General features: G+C 33.5%; 2 protein-coding genes across 3 annotated transcripts in view; one reads left to right on the top strand and one right to left on the bottom strand.

The window, feature by feature from the left end:
* LOC127852498 (adhesion G protein-coupled receptor B1-like) overlaps window positions 1-8,202 on the top strand; it is a 46,880-nt gene extending 38,678 nt beyond the window's left edge. The window contains exons 24-26 of the mRNA XM_052386455.1: window positions 994-1,035; window positions 1,420-1,488; window positions 5,314-8,202. Coding sequence (XP_052242415.1) covers window positions 994-1,035; window positions 1,420-1,488; window positions 5,314-5,400 — 198 coding nt within the window. The 3' untranslated portion in view covers window positions 5,401-8,202. The remainder of the gene's footprint in view (window positions 1-993; window positions 1,036-1,419; window positions 1,489-5,313) is intronic.
* A 5,988-nt stretch (window positions 8,203-14,190) lies between these two features.
* LOC127853945 (uncharacterized) lies at window positions 14,191-16,474 on the bottom strand. Of its 2 annotated transcripts, none has more exons than XM_052388816.1 (2): window positions 16,316-16,474; window positions 14,191-16,012 (listed from the first exon to the last, which is right to left on the bottom strand). In XM_052388816.1, exon 2 carries the CDS (start codon window positions 15,266-15,268, stop codon window positions 14,510-14,512), a length of 759 nt encoding a protein of 252 aa, XP_052244776.1. In that variant the 5' UTR covers window positions 15,269-16,012; window positions 16,316-16,474; the 3' UTR covers window positions 14,191-14,509. Both variants share the same exon structure in this region, with proteins under 2 accessions (XP_052244776.1, XP_052244777.1).
* Between the last annotated feature and the right edge of the window lie 8,359 nt (window positions 16,475-24,833).

Below are 24,833 nucleotides of genomic sequence, written 5' to 3'. Positions count from 1 at the left end.
ATCAAAGTTGATTGGCAATCCGGCAGTCTGCCTTTGGCCAAGTACATATATACACAAGTAATATGACCAGGGAATCATACAATAATACAAATTAAATATGAGCAAATTTGACAATCTGGACAAATATGTGTGTTTTTAAATAAAATAATGTTCGTTATCATGCAATTATACAACTGTTTACTATTTAAAGTCTGAACTCTAAGTTTTAACGCATCAACCAAAAAGTGTACATTGTTTGTCAGCTTTAGAATATTCGTACAATACATCAATGATGCGTTTTTCTTATGGTAGGCCATGATTTCTGGGTATTATATTTTAAACGTTAATATAATGGACAACATAATGATACGTGATATAATGATTCACACACATTCTGGTTAGTAATACAAAGTTTACACGTGCGTTCTATTCGGGACAATGTAAACTAAATTGAAATCGGCTCATTTGGATTCTTGACTTTTCATAAGATAAACAATCCAGGTATTTTTCATATCCGAAGCGTTTTTTAGAATTTAAAGAAAAGGTCCGTTTTGGACTGAGAAGCTTAAGAATCGCTCCATTTTTGGACAAATGGGCTTAAATACTTTGGTTTACCATGTAACAATGTTACACGTGAAATCAGTTTTATATACAGCATATAACCCTTGTCAAGATTGTCTAACGTTAACATCAAACACCATAGATTAATTTTCGTACAATTGAAATTGATTAAAATAATCATCTGTTCCATAAAAAACTTGAAACAATTATGTCCGTGTACGGATATTCTCAAGACGATTTTTGTTCCTGTAATATTCGATTCGTTTCATATACAGGTGTAACTTAATCTAATAATAAATGTCAACAATAACATTCAATCTATGAACTTGCAAACTATGTTGATGATTTGATTCAATATTTTGTTTTAACTAGGCATGTTAAATATTTCAATAGCATGGTGAAATATTGTTTTATGAATAGATGTTTTTATAACGTTTAAAACTTCTGTTGCAGGGCGTTTATATCTTCGTATGCAACTGCGTTTTAAATAAAAAGGTAACGTCTAATGAAATCTTAAATTAAATATGCCGATTGTTTACAATTTATTCGCGATGTTTATATACCATTTCGAGTATTACTATTTGTTTTGCATATGTTGTTTGATTTTGTCCCGCAAACAAAGTGTTTATATTAAAACAAATTATGTTTTAATTATGGTGTCATACAGTATTATGTAATGTGTGCATACTCCAAATTCATTTCCTTTAACTTCCAAAAGGAGCAATTTACAGTTTCTTCAACAAAGTCAATTCTACTGAATTTCAAACAGGAACACTTAACAATAACATTATGATATTTACTCTTTTTTGCGATAGGGAAATTCGACATGAGAATTATGTGAAAATGTATGGGATATTTACTATATTTTGCGTTATTTAGGTTAAAGATGGCTTCGAGAGGGAGAGACTAAGGCGCTTAAACAAATCGATGACGAGTTCGTTTTCACTGGTAATTTACATTATGCAAAAATCATACTCGAGGCGGAAGACACTCGAGCACATACGATAATCATGCATATATAAACAGTATATGTTTGCTCTCATATTTGCAAACATGAAAGCATGATAAGTTTCATATTGCTATTAACTAGCAACTACAGTCGAAACCCGATGGTTCGAACTCGTCGGGACCGGCAAAAAAAGTTTGGAATTCAAGCCATCCGATTTCTAACATTGTTTTTTTTTTGTTTACGAACAAGTCTTCAGTTCATTTTCACCTCCAGTTGAAGAGTACACATATTGCTTAAACTCTCTGTACTACTTCGTATTACTATCTGCTTTTTAATTAATAAGAACCAGATATATATATATATATATAAAGATTATATATATATATATATATATATATATATATATATATATATATATATATATATATATATATATATATATATATATATATATATATATATACTTGTATGTACCACTATTTAAAAAAAATACAAATACAATAAAACAAATATCGTATAGTAAATTATATCAGCACTTTTTAACGTAGCCCATTTTCTGGTAACACAGAGCACTAACAGCAAAGAGGAATAAAACATGCATCAGCACTACCAACGTACTATTTACATACGAGACAGTACTGCATTTATTGTTGTATTTATCTTTATTTGAAGAATATCATTATGCCGGTGTTGTGTTATTTAGCTGTCGTCAAGAAACAAAGCTTTCAAGTGCAGCCATTTAAGATTTATCATGCATCTATACAAAACGCCAGATTTTATACAAAATGTCTTCATTTACTCAAATCAATTAACGATTGAGTCGATAACATGTTTGCAACCGATATGTAATCAATTATAATGTGCCTTTAATCTAGCGGTCGATTAACAGCTTATGCGACCCGAAGCGAGTTCGAGCCATCCGAACAAAAGAACGTGTGAAAATTGACATGACGCCTTATCAGTGATCGCTCCGCCCACTTAATCACGTGGCTCAGCGGGAAGAAAACCTAGACAAGCTAACACCAAAATGGCTTCTTTGCCTATAGACTGCATATAGATTTACGCGATATTCCGGATGATTTTATGGACTTGTTTAACACCATAATACACTTGTAAAGTGGTTGATGCCATTAAGTTATTTTGCAAATGCAAAAAATATACGATTAAAGAGAACATCAGCTATTTATAACGGGTAAATCGGTACATTAAACACGCTCTCAAACGCTTGCGCGCTTACTGAAATCAAACCCGTTATTACGTGTAATGGTGGTATTTGCAATAAATTAACACTTCATCGGTATTTACCCGTGTTATTAACAAAATTATTACCGAAACATTCCCCCCCCCCTACCCGTGTATTTGACACGAAATAGCGCTTTATAACTGGGAATTCGGTGAAGTTTTACGCGCTTTCTGACGCCGGGTGGGTACCTCAATCCCACATGTTATTGCGTATAAAAGTGATATTAATCATATTAAACATTGCTTATGGGAGATTTATTAATCATTATAATTTAAAGCGCAAAAACAACACAGTAAGTTTGGACATTGTCTGATATAAATTAGCGTTGTACGAAATGGAATACGGTCAGGCTATTATAAATTAACAAGGCTACCAATATCAGACGCTCGCGCAGGTTCCGACTTCCCCGAAGTTACCGCATTTATTGGCTAACTAATATCAGTAAAAATAACTCTTTTACAATAGCATTTATCGATACGTCTTTATTAAAATAATAACAAAATGGTTTTCACTTGTTTCTGACACACACAGAAACGCGATTTTTGACGGGGATTTCGTAAAGTTACACGAATTGGGTACCAAAATTCTCAATTATTTTACATGCACACGAGACATAATACATACTTTATAATGCTTAGTTATTGCTTATATGACATTTCAAGTTTGTGAAATAAATTAATGTTCTATAAAGGGGATCTTGGTCAATCTTGAAGCTTCCACTCGCTCTTGTCAAGACCGCATTGCCGCGTTGGAAATGGTATAAATTTAATTCATCTAACTTATCTTTCTGGATACCAAATGTCAGAGTTGCATTAACCCTTTTTACACCGTTTTTGCCATCTTTCATTTCCGTTTTTTAATCCGAACAAAATAAACGAAACTCGTTTAAAAAATGAGATCTAGGCATTCTTTTTTCGGCTTTGGAAACGAAATAAATTCAATGTCACTAACTAATCTGTCAGGATATCGACTGTCCGAGTTACATAATCCCCATTGACACCGTTTAACCATTTTTAATCGTTTTTTTAAAGAGGAAAACAAAAGAAACTCGTTGGAATAAAAGTGAACCTAAACATGTAGCTTGTCTAGAAAATGGCGGACAGGTCGTTGCTAACGATTGCGCCCGATTAATCGATCGCTGATTGGTGGATCAATTCTAGTGGGCGGAGCGATCATAGATAAGGCGTCATGTCAATTGTGAACGGGACTGTGAAAACAGTTCGAGAAATCCGATAATTTAAGCCTCGCGAATTCGAGCCATCCGACAAAATTTTGTATGAATATAAAGCAATTAAAAATCGGTCCTTTGATGAGAGTTCGGGCCATCCGGAAATTCGAGCAAAGCGAGTTCGAGCCATCGGATTTCGACTATATCAACTATCAAATAGTATAAACAGTTACTTCATATTATTACTAACACTTAATAGGATATGTTATACGTTCAAATTTGAATATGTTAACAAATTACTTTACTTCAGTAATCTTATTTTATGAGGAGTAATTCTTAAGTTAAGTCATTAATAAATAGTAGTTTATATACATGATAGCAAAGCTGGATTAAGAATGAAAAGGACGATTACACATAACTAGATAAACAACATCAACTATAATTGTTAATAATTTATACGTCAAGGACTTAAAGGGATCTTTTCACGCTTTGGTAAATTGACAAAATTGAAAAAAGTTGTTTCAGATTCGTAAGTTTTCGTTTTAGTTATGATATTTGTGAGGAAACAGTAATACTGAACATTAACCATGCTCTAATATAGCCATTATATGCATCTTTTGACGATTTTAAAACCTAAAAATTATAAAGCGTTGCAACGCGAAACGATTGAATAATTTGGAGAGTTCTGTTTTTGTCGTTAAATTTTGTGAAACTACGAAGATTGCTTATATAAGGTATAAAATACGTCAAGAATGTGTACTCGGCGGAATAGCTCAGTAGGCTAAAGCGTTTTTACTTCAGGACTCTAGCAGGACTCCAGGGGTCACTGGTTCGAAACCTGCTCCGGGCAATGTTCTTTTCCCTTTTTAAATTTTTTTCTTGATTTTTTACTGGAGCTTTTACGATCCAATGTTTACATGTATCAATATAAAGCATTTAATGAATAAGTTAAAAAATGCCCAAATCTGTGAAAAGGCCCCTTTAAGATGTCGCATGTTATCAAAAGTGTTTAGGCTGTTAAGAAATACGTTTCAAACTTAAATATTGATTAGTGCTTTAGCTCAAGAAATTTAGGTCTAAGATATTTATTTTGTTTTGTTTTTAATTTAAGTATCTATCAAACAGTAATACGCTTTAATTAGTTCAATAATCAGATATATAACATAATTACCTACTAGTATGAATAATGATAAATCGGTATTGTGTTGAACTCACTGACAATTTTTCAATGTAAAATATTGAGATAAAATTCATAGCCCAACACGCATTTCAAACGTTAAGAGATCATACATGAACTAACTTTTACTCATCTGTAACATAAGTATTTACAACCGTGTTTATAAGCACACAATAAAACGGCGCAATATTATCAGAGGACGTGTTGAAAAGAGTCATTTAATTTATGTGTTTCAGAATCTACATAACGTGTCGAAAGAATCGACCAGTGAACGACGTAATTGCGATAAAGACAACACTGAATCAGATCCATCCGTCAGTTAAGTGCATCTATTTCGGCTCGAACCTTCAAAAGGAACGTATTACCATAATAGGAGCGTCTGGCAATCAATGGCATAACAAGCAACGTGTAAATTTGATTAATTCATATGATTGATCTTGACGATAACACAACTGCTGGGAGTGTAATAGAAGTGGCCCATGTTATGTTTGAGTCAGATTTTCGTTATTCAAGTATTAATGAGCATTTGAAGGTTTTCGAAGGTTTTATTACCATTCTAGAGAAACCGATCTGATTTATTCCGACCACAAAACCAAAAAATTTGTACGTAAAATAATTCAAAATATTGATCATTGATCATGTATAATATTGTAATTAAATTGTAGTGCATAATCAGAAATCACTACTATTACAACTTGCTATAAACTCATCTTTTTTGCATGTGTGTGCTTCATTGTTTCGATTCGGAATCATAATGTATCGTTTGATTTGATGTCGAAACAAATTATAAAGGAATATGTTGTATCATCTGGTTGACAATTTGAAACAAAAATGTAAAAAAATGGATATTAACAGCTCTGTATAAGATATGTTACAGATTTTTAAAGATCATTGGCATAAAAGGAATTGTTATGATTGCTTCCTAGACGTATGCGCTTGTTTTTTGAAAGATAAAGAGTGTCTGCACACCAATCTAAACTGGCAGATATGCGCAGCAAAATATTAATTATATGTTGAAATTACTTTGATTAAGAATCAACCAATCAATCAATCAAAGTTGATTGGCAATCCGGCAGTCTGCCTTTGGCCAAGTACATATATACACAAGTAATATGACCAGGGAATCATACAATAATACAAATTAAATATGAGCAAATTTGACAATCTGGACAAATATGTGTGTTTTTAAATAAAATAATGTTCGTTATCATGCAATTATACAACTGTTTACTATTTAAAGTCTGAACTCTAAGTTTTAACGCATCAACCAAAAAGTGTACATTGTTTGTCAGCTTTAGAATATTCGTACAATACATCAATGATGCGTTTTTCTTATGGTAGGCCATGATTTCTGGGTATTATATTTTAAACGTTAATATAATGGACAACATAATGATACGTGATATAATGATTCACATACATTCTGGTTAGTAATACAAAGTTTACACGTGCGTTCTATTCGGGACAATGTAAACTAAATTGAAATCGGCTCATTTGGATTCTTGACTTTTCATAAGATAAACAATCCAGGTATTTTTCATATCCGAAGCGTTTTTTAGAATTTAAAGAAAAGGTCCGTTTTGGACTGAGAAGCTTAAGAATCGCTCCATTTTTGGACAAATGGGCTTAAATACTTTGGTTTACCATGTAACAATGTTACACGTGAAATCAGTTTTATATACAGCATATAACCCTTGTCAAGATTGTCTAACGTTAACATCAAACACCATAGATTAATTTTCGTACAATTGAAATTGATTAAAATAATCATCTGTTCCATAAAAAACTTGAAACAATTATGACTTTTGGTTATTTACAACTTTCATCCAATAACACAGAGCTTGTATGTAACATAAAACGGCTAGAGGGAATTTACCCAATTCACCAAGAACAGCATAGTTTAAAGTATATTGTTTTACACAAAGAATATTTTTGCAAAATATCAGAGTTTTTTTTCAAAATGTCATACTCATATCAGACTCATACAGTGTGAATGGTGTTACTAATGAATCGAATAGAGCTTGTTCGGTTTTGACATCTTATTCGACACAGCAAAAATTAGATACAAGATGATTATATGCTCTAAGTGCCTGTTCATTTTATATTATTACAGTATTAGACATATTTTCTGCGTAGATGAAATTTTTACCAAAATATACAAAACTGTCAACAATTTCAAGGCACTTGTTATTTATTTAGAAGACGAATAACATTGTTTATGAAATTGCCGCTATTACACTGACTTGAGAAAACATATATTAACCGTATATTTTATATTAACCCATCTGTATATACATTCCACATGTTACTTTTTTCATGTGACTAATCAAACAATTCTAATGTATGTAAATATATCAATTATGCGTGAGGAGAAATACAATCCTAAATAATCGCGGGTAATACATCTCATTACCGCTTAGATAGAATATACGTGTTTTTGCAATTGATTCTATTTAATTGTATTTATATTATTCTATAATTATTTTATGTTATATTCTGTTATATTGTTATACCAATTCACGTGACATAAAATTATATGAATATGTATTTATGAAGACGATGTATAAGTCTGAATAAATTTTCTGTCTGTCTGTCTGTCTGTCTGTCTGTCTGTCTGTCTGTCTGTCTGTCTGTCTGTCTGTCTGTCTGTCTGTCTGTCTGTCTGTCTGTCTGTCTGTCTGTCTGTCTGTCTGTCTGTATGTATGTCTGTATGTCTGTATGTCTGTCTGTATCTGTTAGTATGGCTGCATGTCTGTACGGCTGTATGTCTGTATATATGTATGTCTGTATGTCTGTCTGTGTAAATATTGCATGTTAATACCGCATAGGTGAAACCTTTTTAGCGTAGGTTGCTAATCGGCATATACCTTCTAAATGCCTACATTTTGAATTTTCGCAATATTTTAAGTTGAAAACATGAAAACTTTTAATTATATCTAGTTAAATGTTAATGCCATTATAAATAGTGTTGTTTTAATTTTTAAATTAGCTACACAATGATATCATTAGATGTTTAATAGCGAGTGTGTTTATATCTTATATACTGTCCACAAATATCAGCTGAGAATGATACACTATTGTCTTATAGTACATGTTGATTGCTTAATAAAGTATGTATACTCGAATGGTATGTCTTGTTAATGTGAGTGTGACTATTTGTAGTGAATATTAATCATTCTGTTAGCATGGGTTGTATACTACAAAAAAAAACTCGTTGTTAGTATTTTGCGTATGTAACTCTTATTACATTATGTTATGAACATGACATGTTGTATTGATAAAGACCGCTCTTAGGCCATATTTATAAAGGTATTGAAAGACGGTTTACAAAAGACCGCACACACTAGAAATAAAGTGTCCGATAGTTTGAAGCCATATTCAGAGTAAGGAAATCATTCATATCTATCGTATTCAAACATATGTAAACATGCTTTACGATAAATAGCTGGTTGAATAACTTTCCCACTTTGAAAAAGTTAAAAACAGGTTAATAATTTGTCGGGACATTATAATACAAATAGTAAGTACTTTAAGTACTACACAGATAGCAATGTATATAGGATCACAATTTGTCTTTTCAGTGATAGATAGAAGTGCATTTTATTTAAGATAAGAAACGCTTGTATTTTATCAATCGTGAACATACAGACACAAACCAATCAAAATAAATTTTAATCAATCACTAAAAAATACATAATCACTGCTTTAATTATATTTTGCCAGTCAAGAGTATTTATCAAACCCAAATGCATTTGTCTTTTCAAACAGCCTAGAACCAGACTTATTCATAGTACCAATGTCTGGTCAGGCTCCAAGCTGTTAGCCATCCAAACAATAATTCCTTTGAATTTTGAGAAAACTGGACAAAGAAAATCAAACATAAACAAGAACATTATAGCAGAAAATAAATTTCACATCATAATCATTTCACAGCACACAAAGGGTTAACTGTATCATGTACATATTATCACCAATGAGTACATCTCCACTCAAAGTTATTTCATAATGAAAATCTTATATTTTTCTTTCACCATTTTATTTTGACTATGGTAAAATTATATAATGGTAATTCAATATAGCCTTTGCCCTTAGTATGTACAGTATGTAATAAGCTTTCACTGACAAAACAACAGTACCAGTAATGCTTGTCATTTAATGAGCATATCAAACACACTAATATAGGATTATAATATTTCTGGAATACTGCTTCAATAACAAAACTTTTACACTAGTTCAAGGCAATAAGAAAGTAATATAAAATCTATCAATTCAACATCTATCATACATTTGTAAAAGGTCATAAATATAGTAGTAATAATGAAATCTATATAATCTTATCCTGCTGTTTATCTATCTTAGTGCTATTTGATCAGTCAAATCACTAAAGTTAAGCTTAACCATCTGGCATGTGAAAACAAGATTATTGACTTTTACTTTCATCTTACAGCTGTTTTAGATTAAAAAACAAGTCATCAAATTTGCATTTGCGCAAGAGAGCAAGTTGTAAAACAATAAACAAGGAACACAGTAAATGGAAATTCAATAAGATTAAACCAATGTATAGAATATGTATGCACAAGTCAAATTGATATATCTAGAATGTACATCCTTTTGATAATGTATACTGACTGTTTTACAAGAATTTATTTCCGTTCATTCTTTTCACGTTTACTGTAAATTGATTACTTGAAATCTTCTTCACATTCTAATGAACTATTATACATACTATTATGTTACTTGAATCTATATATCATGCAAACTTTGAAAACAATAGCGAGACAGAAATGACGATCAACATGCGAGTGTTTCATGCAACAATGTGGCGTATAAAAATATACCTTAATAATTATTTAAATATAATTTATCCTAAATATTTTAAGAGCTTTAATACAAAAAATGTCATTTGTATCTCCAACATATTGATACAAGTTCATTAAATTGTATTTATTTTCTTTTTACGTTTTATTTTTATTTCAAAAATATTTTAATTAATTTTTGATATGGGGCATATCGAATAACCATAAGCATAATAATATATCATGTAGCCGTAGACCAGAGTGGTATATTTATTCGTTTAAGAACGCACACTATTAAACAAGGGGAAACCACGGAGCGTATATTGAGTCTGAGATTTGATTCCCATAGAGTAGAAGTTTATGTTGCGAGGCTTAGAAAGCCGAGATCGCGAGCCTTAGCGAGCGCTTTCGGTGTTCGAGCCGAGCAACATAAACTTCTCTGTATTCAACGCTAATCCTAGTATTCTATTCAACGTGACATTTAACATAAATAGATATAATAACCTTAACAAGAATTTTAATTCATTCTTAAAAGCGCTTAAAATGTAGCGAATGTAACCATGCGTAGTGATATAGTTCTGGTACACAAAATAGTCTTACAAAAATTCGCAAACTGTTAAATAAGAAAAAATATCACCATATGCCTCGATTCAATTTTACGATGTATGCAAATTGTAACATATTGCGACCGCCAAAAGAAGATTTTACTTGGATGCTGTGAGCTATAGTTTCAACTCACAAGTTATTAAAACGCAACAAAATATGGGAAAAACATTCAACTTTAAGTTAAAATTCAAAATAACCTCGAACATCAACGTTATAATCTGTGACCTCTACCTGAACGTACTCGACCGTGACGATCAGTCTGCGTACAACAAGCGCTTCTCCCGATACCGTTCTTTTAATTGGCCAAATGCTTACGTCACAAACAATGACTCACTCGCTACGGGTTGTCTCGTGAAAGTTAATCCACACTTAATTTAAACTGTAATAAACGTATGTAACTTGCAAATTTCGTTAATCTATTAAATTGTATAATTCAAAACGGTTTCAATCAGTAACAGTAAGAGATAAAATAACGATATTTAAAACATAAATAAAAATTTAATGTGAATTTTTCGCTGATTTGTCTGTTACTCTTCGCATTTTGGGCACACGAATTCCGACTGACGTCTGACGACACGAACGGTTGTGCAAAAAGCTAGATGCACCCAACCGTCGCATTTATCACACTGTGCCCATTTGACGATCTTCAAATGTGGATTGAGACTTAAGTCTGGAGGTGTAATCTGCTTGCAAACGCAGCACGGTACTGTGTCGTCAAGCTCATCATCATTGGTGTCCGTCTTCATGGAAACATCGGGTCGATTTATTTGAAGGCCACTCGTGGATGGTAGTGGACTGCTGGGCGTAATCTTGCTGGTGTCTGTTGCCAGCTCATTTTTATACGAGTCTGACGTAATTTCTCGTCCTCCTGACTTCGGTTTGTTCGTCCGTGGTTTTGTAGTGTTGCACGAAGGGCATTTCATTTCGGTTTGGCAAACGCTGCATTTCTGTTAGGACGCTATGTCGCTTCCTTTTTTTAAATTAAGAACCGCATTTTTCCCGCACTTCAGTGCCGCTACTTAGCGAACAGGACTTGCTTCGCGGAATCCCTCAAACGTTATCAGCTTCTCGGCAGATATTGCGTTGCTTGACAGGGGATGTATTTCGGTTTTCCTGAATGCCGACTGGACATTGAGCGGCGTCATGGCCTTCAGGTATGCCTTACATGCTAACTTAGCCATGTCAAAACGAGTTTTTTTCTGCCCCATGTGAGCATTCATGAAAGACGCGCATTCATTGTAGTAGTATGACTTAAAACGCCCAAAGATACCAACATCCAAGGGTTAAAGCACATGAGATGTGTGGGGTGGTACGGATTAAACCTTTTGCCTTTGAAAACAAAATAGGGTGTGAGTGAGTTTCCTGAGGCATTAGCGCACGCGATAACGGTTGTTGTTGTGAATCTGGGAGATGTTATTGCCTGTGGTTTGCTGCCGACGGGAGCGATAACATTGGGTGGTCTGAGTTCAGGCTGAATTCCAGTTTCGTCAATATTTAATATAAGGTGTGGCTTGTCTAGGAGATTGTGTTTCTGAAGGGAAATTTCTAAATTCTTAAAATACTGCTCTTACGCTTCCGGGGTTGTTGACTTGGCGCGGTTGGTGTCTAATGTTCTCGGCTTTAATGAAACTATTCTGTCGTCCCACCTTTTTTCTAAATCCGTATAGCCAGGTGTTGCTCATTGATGTGTTATACGGTTTTCTTCCAAGTTTGTGAAGCAATTCGCCGGCCAGCTGTTTAAGTTTGGTATTCGTTATACCATACCCTAACTGAGACAACGTTGTGATGCGCTCAATTAGGGTTTCTTCTTCTTCTTGGGTCATAGCTCTCCATCGTTTATTCGGATTCTCTGGGTTTACAAGACCCTTAACGCGATCCCTCAATGACTGAGTCGGAATTCCAAAATTGCGCGCAGTTGTTTTAATGTTTAGACCTTCTCTTTAACTGCCTTGTAAGCAAGAAGCAGGCTTTCTGGATTGTATTTTCGTTTTCCAGCATTGTACTTTTAGGGGACGGGCTGAAAGGCAAAAATAATGCTACCTTAATTCTTAAATTTGTTTAATGTGAAGCTCTTATGGTGCATGCTGAACTTTCGATCAATAGCTTCAATGTTCGATGAATGTTCAATATCTGCTCATAAACCCAACAATCTGGTTCGCTGAATGGCACGGACTCAATAGTGATTTTTTTTCTAGCACCCAATTCAGTTGAAATAATGTGAAACTATTTTACTTAAATTGCCATTCGTAGCTCAGACATAACACGTAAATATTTTTTCCATAGATCTGCACTATGTGCCGTTAATACCCGGAAATGATTTGACAACACCTCATTAAGGAAACGGAATTCAGTGATATTTCAGTGCAAACAAGCTTGAATTGGATTTTAATAGATTTGTTCGCACATAAGTGAACATGGTTTAGCGCAGACTTCTTGACATTACCTTTTCTTTAAAGCCTACAAATACTGACCTGATTTGTAAGTTACTTCCCTTTTGTGTAAACAAACGGCAACATAATTTCCAACTCGGATTTTACAGTAAATTTGGGTCAAAGGGTACTGATTTACATATTGTTTTGTATAATTTAGCATAAATATGATGATTTTCAGCAATATACCTGCTTATGACGCTTCTTTTCTTCTGTATTTTCTAAGAAATACGAGGTCCAACAAGAATGGCGTAGTTTTCGGACAATGACAATTTCGCACGCGCTGTTATTATTGTAACATATGTGACGTAACGGTATCTCGAGAATAACGGTATCGGAAGAATAAGGATACATGTAGATTTACACAAAGAGTCGTTCTTAATATAAATTATCAAAAAAAACTATACTCGCCTTATTTGTTCATGGACGCTGCAGATTTTGATGGCGTCTAGATATAGCCTTCACATCCTGAGGCTGTAGTTTGTGACCCAACACAAGATAATCCGTCATAATTCTAATATGATTATAGGTGCTACCTAATTTACGGGCAAAAGCTTTTTAAGTTTTTTTGATAACTATGTATTTTTAATAAATATATTGACATGATTGTGTTCAAAATATTATATGCTATTGCCTTGTTAAGTCGTGGGTAATTGTGTATAAATCGGTAAAATATTGTATTAACTAAAGAGTTCAAATCAATTAAGATTTAATTTCACAAGTATAACCCTTTGTTAATCAATTTGGATACTTTTCGCTGATTTAAACGAATACAAAAACATCTAACTATTTGTTTTGTTTACATCATGTCAAGCGGCCATCTTGGAATTACGTTCTCATTGAGTCGTGGATTCTGATTGGCTGTTGTATGTAAGCAAATATGTCATGCTGTAAACACACTAATGCAATATAAACTGCAGGTTACATTCTTTATTGAATGTAATATGCAAAACAAGTTAGTGTTTTATTGTGTGTGTGTGTGTGTTTTATAACTAATTTATTTCAAACACTAATCATAAAATTTTATTGAAATACATATGCAATTTTATTTTCTATAACAATAAATAATTTAAATGACAAACAAATTATTTGATCAATAATTAAGAATTAAAACAGCAAAATTCTGTTAATAAAACTAATGCAAGAAAAGTCAATAAACAGTAATTGCAAAATATCTTCACAATTGATTTTATTGACAAATATGCAAAAGTCATTGTTTTGCATAAACTCAATAATTACTTGTTAGTACTTACTATTTACACAACAACAAGAACAATTATAAACATTACATACTGATGGAATGAAATTAACTGATCCATAACAATTTAATAAAAATACTATTTAAACAACCTAACAGATGAAGTAACTGTCAATAGATTTAACACTCTCTTTCAGCACAATGCGGACAGAAGAAATCAGATAGCCGGCGCACTACTCTGATCTGTAAACAATATCGCAGATGGCACCAATAACCACACGCTGTGCACTGGGCCCATTTGACGATCACAAGTTCATCACACTGATCCAATCCTGGCGGTGAAAACTTCTTGCATATACAACAGTTGTTAGCTGGATCTTCGTCTTCAATTTCGCTTTCAATGTCAGAGTCCACGATATTTCCTTTGCTGGTGCTTGGTTGGGGGGATTTGTGTAAATTTTGTTTTGATATTATTGTTTTTTTCTTTTGTGCTATTTTCTTCTCTCTGTTGTTGGTATTCTAGCAGCAGAAAGTATGTAGAGTCTTCTGTAATGGCCTTTCCACCCATTTTTGGTTTCTTCTTTTTGTCCTGTGTCTTATTTTTATTAGCTTTTGGTTTTTCAAGTTTGGCTTTTGGAGCTGTTTCCATTAACTTTTCATCTAGGAGCTCTTTCATGGTACTAATTGGCAATTCTGGAATGATTTTGGGGAATGATTTAGACGGCACTATCATTTCTGTTGGTACTTTTGTCGGATTAAATGGCGATATGCCAGCTTTCCGGAATCCAGACTGGATTGTTGCTGGTGTCATGGATTTTAAGTATGCCTTCCCGGACAAGTCAGCTATGTCATATTTTGTAATGACTCTTCCCCTCTGCTTAGCCATGTATAGATGGCATTCATTGTGGAAAATAGACTTGAACGGCCCAAAACATGTAATGTCCAATGGTTGGAGGGCATGAGAACTGTGTGGGGGTAGCACAAACAGTATGACATTGTGCTCTCTTGCCCAGTTGACAATGGAGACATGTGAAGCATGGCCATCATATATGAGCAGTATAGGTTGGGAAATGTCACCTGATCCTCGTTGAACAAATTTCAGAAAGTGTTCTTCAAGGTACTTAATCAATACCTCCCCGTTTACCCATCCAGAATCCGACATGGCGTAGTTGGCACCAACTGCTGCATTTTTCAATAGGTCATCGTTTGTCCGTGTTCCCTTGAACACATAGTAAGGGGGTAGTGCTGTTCCGGCCGCATTAACGCACGCTATAATGGTTGTGGTGCCTGTATTCGGAGAGGTGACAGCTTGAGTTTTGCTTGACGAAACTCATGTGATTACCTTTGATGGTCGATGCTCTGGCTGAATGTCAGTCTCATCCAGATTATGAATTAGATGTGGCTTACACTTCAGGGAGTACTTGGTAAGAATAGCATCCAAATCCCTGAAGTAGCTGTCAATATTCTCCTGTGTGACAGCGGCTGCTCTTGTTGATGAAAGACCCCTTGGTTTAATGACTTTCAGCCTGTGTGTCCATCGTCTCAAGAAGGCATAATACCAGTTGTTGCTTAGTTTGGATTCAGTTAAACGTCTACCCAGTTTCACAGCCAAATCACCTGCAAGAATGTTCAACTGAGAGCGATTAATGCCATACCCAACCTGGGCCAACCCTTCCAGGTGGCTAACAAGCAGTTCTTCTTCTTCATAGGTGAATAATGAATCTTTTCCCCACCTTGAGCTGATCTTGACTTTGTTCAACACTCTGTCCCTCAGTGTTTGTTTTGGCACACCATACATGATTGCTGCTCTATCAACTGGCAAATGGTCATCTTTCACTGCCTTGTATGCACTCATCATCATTTCCCTAGAATATGCCTTGCATTTCATCAGTCTGATAGGTTGTTTCTGAAAAATAAAAACAAAATGGGTTTCATTGGAATTCTCAAAGTGAACCCATTGTTTCTTAATTGATTTTAACAATTCAATTAAGGAACAATTTGTTGAGTGTGACCTAAACTTTAGTGTGTTTACAGCAAGTGCTTCGCGCATGCGCAGACCGTCATTTGTGTAAAAATGTCAACAGACGATGTAACATGGGAAATACTCATAAATATGGGATTTTGTGTTACTTAGAAACAATATAAGGGTAGAAATAGTGTTTATTTGTGTATAAAAATGCATCGGGTTATGGTTAATTGAATTATTTACCTGTTTTTGACGCATTTTCGATCTGTAAAATGAACGCCGATTCTGTCAAACTTTTTACCGGAACGAACTGCAGCGCCTGCGAACGTTCTTTCAAGTGATTTCACGCGATCTCTATAACCACGACACAAAGGGAACCCACGACTCAATGAGAACAAGCCATAATTGTTGCAATAATTGAGTAATGCATCCAAAAAAATCAATTTTAAAACAAGTCACATGTTCCAAGCTTAAAGATCTAGCATCTTATTTTTTTTTTGTTTTCTAGCCACAGGAATTTATAGCTGGTTCGGTGTCTGTGGTATAGAGGATGGGGTGTCTGCTAACTGGCTTAGTCACTGGGAGGTCTCTGTATTGATCTCTTAAGTGGGAGCATTCTTTAGATAACCCTAAAGACATACTATGGCGTACCAATTTGGTTGAAAGTCAAGAAGACCTACAAGTTAAAAAGAGAAATGTACGTCAAAGTACAATAATTGTACGTCGACATAAATATAAAATACACTTCGAAGTATATATTTGTACGTCAAAGTACAATTTGTACTTCGACATACATGTTTGTACTTCGACGTACACAATTTTTGAACAGCCAATCAAAACACTAGTCTCTTGAGCCGCTTTTCCTTCAGATTTATTCATAATAAATGTTTAAAATCTCTTTTTTAATTGAGGACAAAATGAATAAAAATATCAGAATGGCAAAAAAAAACACATAGAAGTTTCAAGTATTTAATGCATTGAAATAGATTATATACAAATTTGAAGAAGATTCAATTGTTACCTTTTTAAAATTAAAATTATTCAGCATATTGTGAGTATTTATTGATCATGCGGGGCGGAGTATCACGACCGTCCAGTGCATTACTGTGTAGGAAATTCCCAACGGTAACCAAACAGTTACCAAGCATTAACGGGATAAATAATGTATTATAACCTCTCCGTTGGTGGTATTTTGTGATAACCATAACTTGCATAAGTCAGAGGTTAATTCCGCCACGCCAGGTCAATAAATACGCACAATATCTATGAGTTAGCGGTCGATAGTCGCATAATTTGTTATAAATTATAATAATAATAATGTTTAATAAATACGCACAATATCTATGCGTAAGCGGTCGATAGTCGCATAATTTGGTATAAATAATAATAATAATACTTATGTTCATGGTCAAATATCTCTAAATGCAACAGATGTAAGGTGTCTTCTGATTGGCTAACACTCAAGGGTCGGTGAAAACTGTACGTCGAAGTACATTTCTCGTTCTACCTAGTAGGTCTTGTAGACTTTCGACGTCATGGTACGTCATATAGACACTAAGTACTGGTCCTACCCAGGAACCAGTTTGTTTCATCAAATGTCTCAATTCAACTTGACAGCTTGCTAAAGCAGTTGCATTTAGCATACAGTACATGTGATGTGTCAAATCAATTTTGATTGACAAATTTGACAGGATTTAACAAATAACACACACTACGTATTGAAAGCCATACCTGGAGCTTTCGTCTGTATACCACTGACTTCATCAGAAGAATGATTTCTACTGTTGGGAAACGTTAACACCACTAATTGTCTTCTTATTTATTATCAATGTATAATTATGTGTAACAGCATAACAACATACTTGTTTCGCAATTAAAATATTTAATAAATACAGGTATCTTGCACTGCAGGTTTCTAATTTTCTTTCGCAAACTATTGTTGAATAGTTTAAATTGTGTCGCCACTAAAAAACTAGCCATTTTGTAGCAATTCTAAAATCACAGTCTAAACTGCATACACTTAGCTCTACGGTTACAATTTGAATGCAAATATTAGAATGCATCATGTTATATCATCCATATTTTTTTATTTAAACATTCAAATAACACATAATACAGTACATATATAAAAACATATGTGGTATTGTGTGGATATACAAAACACTTCACGTCATTTATTTGCACATAAAATAATAGTTACAAAATAAGTAAAACTCATCAACCTACATTTCAAGAATATTTACGTATATGAAATTACAAAGTGGTGTTATTGTATTACCTTTTACAAAATTAACATTGCTGGTTTTGCACTAGCCATAAAACATTTATCATGGATTAGCAAGTAACAACCAATTTATTAATTACACAATAGAACGGAAATCATATTAAGTGCATTATGCATTTACTAAACAAGCTATTTGCTACTGTTTAGAATTACACTATCTTACTAAAAATGATCACTGGTACTTAGTGCTTTTAAATACTTGTGGTAAGTTTTGTATTACTAGTTTGACAATAATCAGCAGACACTTGTCGATATACAGACAAAATTTGCATGGAAACTTTTCATATTTTTTCAGCATAATTGCCTTCAAATTGTTAATTTAACAACCCTTTGACATTGTTTGCACATCTGATCTTATTATACCATAGCTGATTTTTGTTTATAGATAGACATATATAGACTTTTCAAAGTTCTATAAAAGTTCACACATGTTCCATCCAAGTAAACAAACAGAACAAATAAAGATCACCACAGATAATAACTGTGTGTATAGCTTGGAAATTTTGATAGTTCGGGAATCCCTCCTTTGTTGATTTCTGTAAACCAAAACTGTCAGTTTTGCTGGATATAATGGCTTGTATAATGCCCAGCTCTTGCCTTGGCAGAACAGCTTCTAAAAACGGAAAACCAACAAATATCTTAAAATTTGATCAATAATGCAGACAATTTATAAATGTCTTGTTTTTTGTTGATTTCGAATCTGGAAGATTTTTTAACGTAAGATTGTGGTACGAAAATTCCAACGGTATCGGATTTTGTGGTTTTAGGCCTAAACTATTTATAGTGATATGTAACCTTTTGGGATATCGGTAAAGTGCGAGCAGACGAGGTGAAAATACTTTAAAAATTAAAGCTAAAAGACTAAAAAGTTAGATCTGAATATCTTAAAAATTTGTGAATAAATGTGTTTCTGGTGGGTAACAACGACAACTTACCAGAATATTGCTCATGATCAAACGTAAAACTTCTTTCTGAGAGCGAATGGAAAATGCGTCACAAATTCTGATACATAAACAGTAGGGTGTCGTTATTGAAATACCGCGAGAATACTTGAAGAATAGAGATGCCAACTATAGTGTTTAAAACAAATAATTTTTTAACAAGCGTTTGTAATTTGTCAGGATAATAATAACAATAAGATATCGAAAAGATTAAAGCAAATAAATTCGACAAAAATCGGAGATTCGGCAATATATTAAAGACGGGTTATGTTCCCCTAAATTGTGTTCGGTGAAGACTGTTACTATATGTAGTGAACCAGTCTTCGGCTTATACCCACCGAAGAAGAGCATTCAGGGGAGATAATTGAGTAATGACCTAATTCTGGAACGGTTCGAAGAAAAACAAATAATGCGAGAATATTTAGTGCGATTCGCTACACAATTATGATGTCATTGATATAACTTTTTCTGAGGTATGTATTTACATGTGATTTAGCATATGTCAAAGTGTTTTTGATTTGTTCAAGTTCATAAATAGCATCGCGAAAATATATGTCGCGTGGCAATTTTTTTTGAGACGTATCCATATGTGGTATTCTTATGTAATTTTATGTCTAAATTCCCATATGTATGAACGGTCAACGCCCGCTTCGCGGGCTTTTTCCCGTATTAAACTTTGAAATACTTGTTGCAAACGGGTTATTTTTACTGAATAGACTTTCTTTGATAAAATAACCCTTACGTTACCTTAAATCACTAAGCAAAACAATTCGAATAAACTACTGACCCAAAATACACACCCATCAATATGCTCTACACACACAATTTCACATCCAAATAGGCACGCACATTCTGAACATCAATAACACGAATAAGCTAGATCTACATGTAGAGCTAAATCCTTCGTCTCACCGGTTCCATCCGAGGTAAGTAGTCCATAGAATATGCACTTTTTCAGGATCATCCAGGATAAATTTACACGAAACAATGCGCGTCTTCAATGTTTTATTCCCAGACATCGCATGCTAGTTTCGTGTACATCAGAAGAAGACATCACATATTTTTTGAAAATGACGCAATAAGTATGTCATTTTATGACGACATCAATCTGATTCATTGATCAGCTGATTCATTATACGGATAGTGAAAAATTATGTCCCTTGACTAGATCTAAAGATTGAAGGTCGTATAAATTTAAAGCTAAAGTTTTCTCGACTCTAGAGATTCGGTCTTTTCGAAACTAAGGGCAAACGAGAGTTGTCTCCCATTAGGGTAGGTACCGGGTAAAAAGTAAACAAACCAAACGAAAACACGATCTGCATCTCAGATCTCTGAAATCGTAATATATACTGTTAATTTCAATTAAAATTTACGTATACAGTTATTTCTTCATTGATTGATATACTTATAGTTCTAGTTTGTGTACATTAGTATTTTAATGCTGTATTGCCATATAATTCTGCGACCCAGAACTTTTCATCAGTAAAAGTTTAGAAACACTGATATTAGCTTTCTGCTTTGAAAACTGTGCCTGTAGCATTATGCAATTGACACCCAAAATTTATTACGTTTCTGTAAGGTATTCAATTGATACATACACCTCATTAATGTGGATTTATTTTAAATATTGATTGATGAGACTATTCTTCCGTCACTGTCACACTTGACTATCAGTTTCTGGAAACATTCGTTTCAACAGCAATTTCATACCAGTTTAGAAAAACTCTTGATTTTACAATAAATAAATTATGCTGTTTTTGAACTGTTTTTGTTTGTTTCAATATTTTCTTTATGATACTGTGTGAGAGTGTTGTGATTGGTCATAGTTCAGTAATGTGTTGTTTAATTTCACTGTTCACTGACAAAATTAATTGACCGGGTTCTTCGGATTCAGCACTCCTTCTAGATCAAAGATTGTGTGCCTCAAAACAGAGATCTCTAGAGTTGATTGCTTGCTTTAAGATTCTGATTTCATTTCCAGTCAGTTATTTTAAGGAATTTTACTGTTAATGATTTAATCACGTGAAATTAAATTGCTTGCATTATTTGTTATGAATATTTACAATGAATGTCTCCTTAATTTGTGTTCTTCGTATTAACGGTGTAACCTTAAATACAGAAACTCTATTTTTTTGTCTTTTTCATCAAAGAATTTCTTACATTTTACATGTATAATGCATATCTGGGGGAAGTTTCATTTATTTCAATTCTATCTGAGCTTTTGTTAGTATTGTAAACATTGTAAAAAAAGAAGTAACTGCTTTTTATGATTAAATTTTTCATTCAGCAAAATGGTTCAAATCATGTCTGCACATCAAAGTTAACAGGTGTCTAGAAAATGTTCTTTCACTCTTTATTAAAAATATAAAGAAGAAATTGTTTACATATGGTAGGAATAAGTGTGGTAAAAGGAGAGAATTCTCAAAATGAGCAATATCTCTTTATCCCATAATTTTTAGAATTGTCTGCAAAATTATATAATTAGACATGAACATATATAATGAACCGAAAAAGTGTCTGTCAGTTTTCAACAGTTACCTCAAAAGTGTTTAATTCAGACATCAAAGAAATACACTTTTAAATTCATCTGGGCACAATAACAATGAAAAATATTTTCATATTATTATACAAGTCTTTTTTGTTCGTTACTTATACACATTGACAATTGTTCAGTTTTAATCAATTGGGAAATAAAGATGGACTGTTGTGACACATATATCAATCTATACTTATATAATTATGACCTGTGATATATGTGATTTGAAAGTATATTGTACTGTAACATGTGACAGTACATAGCACTCAAGTATCAAAGAAAAGATACAACTCATTCAAAATTAAACAAAATGTTGTATTTATCAATACAGTACTAGTAATGAAGAGTTATTTTCATTTTGTTGCATCAAATAATTTGTTTACTATGTCATTGAAAGTCATCAACAGGTCTAAAATTTCTTTAACGCCCTGTCTCAATGTTAACAGTGTATAGTTGTTCAGTACATAACTTGTCAGAACCAAATTCAACCAATGTCAAAAACAAAGAATTAAAAACAAAGCAAGTTGGCAAGCCGTGTAAAACATTATTTTATCGTCTGAGGCATTAATGTCTTCGATGGTTATTTCTGGTCATTTGGTATTTGTCGAGATGTCATGCTTGTCAGGAGATGCATGTACACCGACACTTCCAGAGCTGCCATCACCGACACTGGTGTCATCAGCATGTGACTTGGCATAGCTGAAATACATAAATTGTATGTATATTTTATATATGTATTGTACCTTTTAATAATATTGCTGTGGCGTAGTAGATATGGTGCCTGCCTAGCGATTGGGAGGCCGCAGGTTGGATCCCTACTTGGGGAGCGTTATCATGATCTTTCAAATACACCATGTACATGTACTGCTCGCAGGCTGTTCTAGTTGTATGATGGTTTCCAAAGCCATTTTCACTTTGCTTCTTATGGGGTAAATGGTGTTGTTTTTTGCAAAGATTTTGTAATCAAATGCGTGGTCTATAATTAATTTTGATTGCATATATTATGCATTTTATAATCTTCACATACTGTGAAAAGCATGAGATGCATACATTATTTAAAATATGTTGAAAGGCTGAAACAGCACTTTATCAACTTTATTAGAGATTTACATGTCTACTTTCTTGGTAGAAAGGATCTTCTGCGCAAGTTATTTTGTTAGCACCTTGTTTCTGTTCATGGAGTTTGGACCAACCAGCCAGAACACCTTAAATTTGTCATAGAGATAAATGAAAAATGATAGTTTGTTTGTAACATGGCAAATGATTTAATATGCACAGTGGGGCAGGGTGTTGGTGTTTAATCCACTGTAATTGTACCAAGCAATATAGACTGAAAAAAATAGCTCTATGTTGTATTAATAAGAAAACGTGTTCATTAATAAATGCCATTCAATTTCATTTTAATAGAATACAATTTCAGGCATTCACGGAATAGAGGAGCTGATTGTTGGTATTTACATTGGTGTGGTCCGGTAACATAAATATTCAACGGCAATCTGCTCAAATTAATCATTCAAATTTAAGATTAGCAACAAATTTGGACATATTAAACCGAATTTTATTAGTTTATAAACTGATTAAAACTAAACAAAAATGTTTATAATAGTTTTCCTTGTCATGTACTTGGCAGTATTACTCCTACAAATACGAGATTTATGTACATTGACGTATAAGATGTCGATAAACTAATGATACCTACCCGGTTGGCTTCCAATGTCGCATGCATAATAGCTTTAAACCAGGGCACCTTTAAACCATGCGATTCTCGTACAAGCACGATAACTTGGCAATTTGTGCAGCATTACAGGCTTGCCATATCTTCCAATTTTACCCCCAAAATTTTGACATTCAGGCATACAGCAATAGAATTTCCCATTGTTTTTTTTTCGCCCATTACTTTTAACAGACCGGAAGCGAGCGATACCTACCCGAATGGGAGACCACTATTATTCGACTTAGTTTCGAAAATCCGGATTTTGTTATGAAAAATCATTCAGTGGTAGAATAAAAAGTAGTCCGTGCACGCAACAGATATATTCAACAAGGTGGGATACAGGTAAGTTTATTCCATGAGGCGTTTAAACGTCAATGTCGGTATAAAAATGGGATAAAATAGTGTACAGGTCGTGTGAATACAGTCATTTACATCCCGTCGCAAACATGATTCATACTATTTTGATCGGATTAGTGTAACGATATACTCAACGTCCTTAATGCGCTACAAGATACTTGTGAAATTTATAGCGGTACGAGCTTGTGTGCATAATATACATAACAGTTTAATTGATTGAGCAGCATGCACTCGTTTTATTGCACAGCTGGATCTTTTAATAGAATCTTTAAAGTTAAATGTTGTTGTGATCGATCAAAATGCCCTAAGAAAACCAGAATACGCGATCTAAAGGCCATAGTATTCGCATACTTCCATTTGTACGTGGTCAAGAAGTGTCATAGCGTCACCAATAAATAAGTCTAACTCTTAATATGATGATATCATAAAAACATTTTAAATTTTATGTTGATTTATTGAGCGTTGTTCAAATTTATAATTTATAAATTAATTTAAATTTATAATTATAATGTATTGGATTAGAATATGATACACTCAATTGCTCTTCTTATACTGTGTATGTCAATTTTTATAAGCATATGAAGAATTTTACTAAGGGTTCGTATGCACATGCCCAGTAGTCCCACCATTGTCTATAATACACAAATTGTTCAATCTAGCTTGTTGCATGTTTGGAAAAAACACATCTTACTTCATATAATCATCCAGATATCTTCACATAATAGTCAATACTGTAGATTGAAATATTTGTTAAAGGGTTATTTTTATTTTTACGCAGTGTTACGCATTGACCACTTTCTGTTTAATATTAAAGTTTCAGAAGTGACTTGTATTTGACAATTGTATTTATTACTCCCATTGATGCAAACACTTTTTGTAGATCAAGTTTTATCCGAAAGTAGTTTCAACGCTTGGGTGATTGGAAGTAG

Source organism: Dreissena polymorpha, chromosome 12 (genome assembly GCF_020536995.1).
Source record: "Dreissena polymorpha isolate Duluth1 chromosome 12, UMN_Dpol_1.0, whole genome shotgun sequence".
Lineage (NCBI taxonomy): Eukaryota > Metazoa > Mollusca > Bivalvia > Myida > Dreissenidae > Dreissena > Dreissena polymorpha.
The sequence above is the reverse complement of the archived record's forward strand: the minus strand, read 5'-3'. Positions and strand labels throughout refer to the sequence as shown.

What these genes read in the sequence shown, in the direction of transcription:
- LOC127853945 (XM_052388816.1), bottom strand. Translation starts at nt 15,268, where the DNA reads ATGTCGGATTCTGGATGGGTAAACGGGGAGGTATTGATTAAGTACCTT.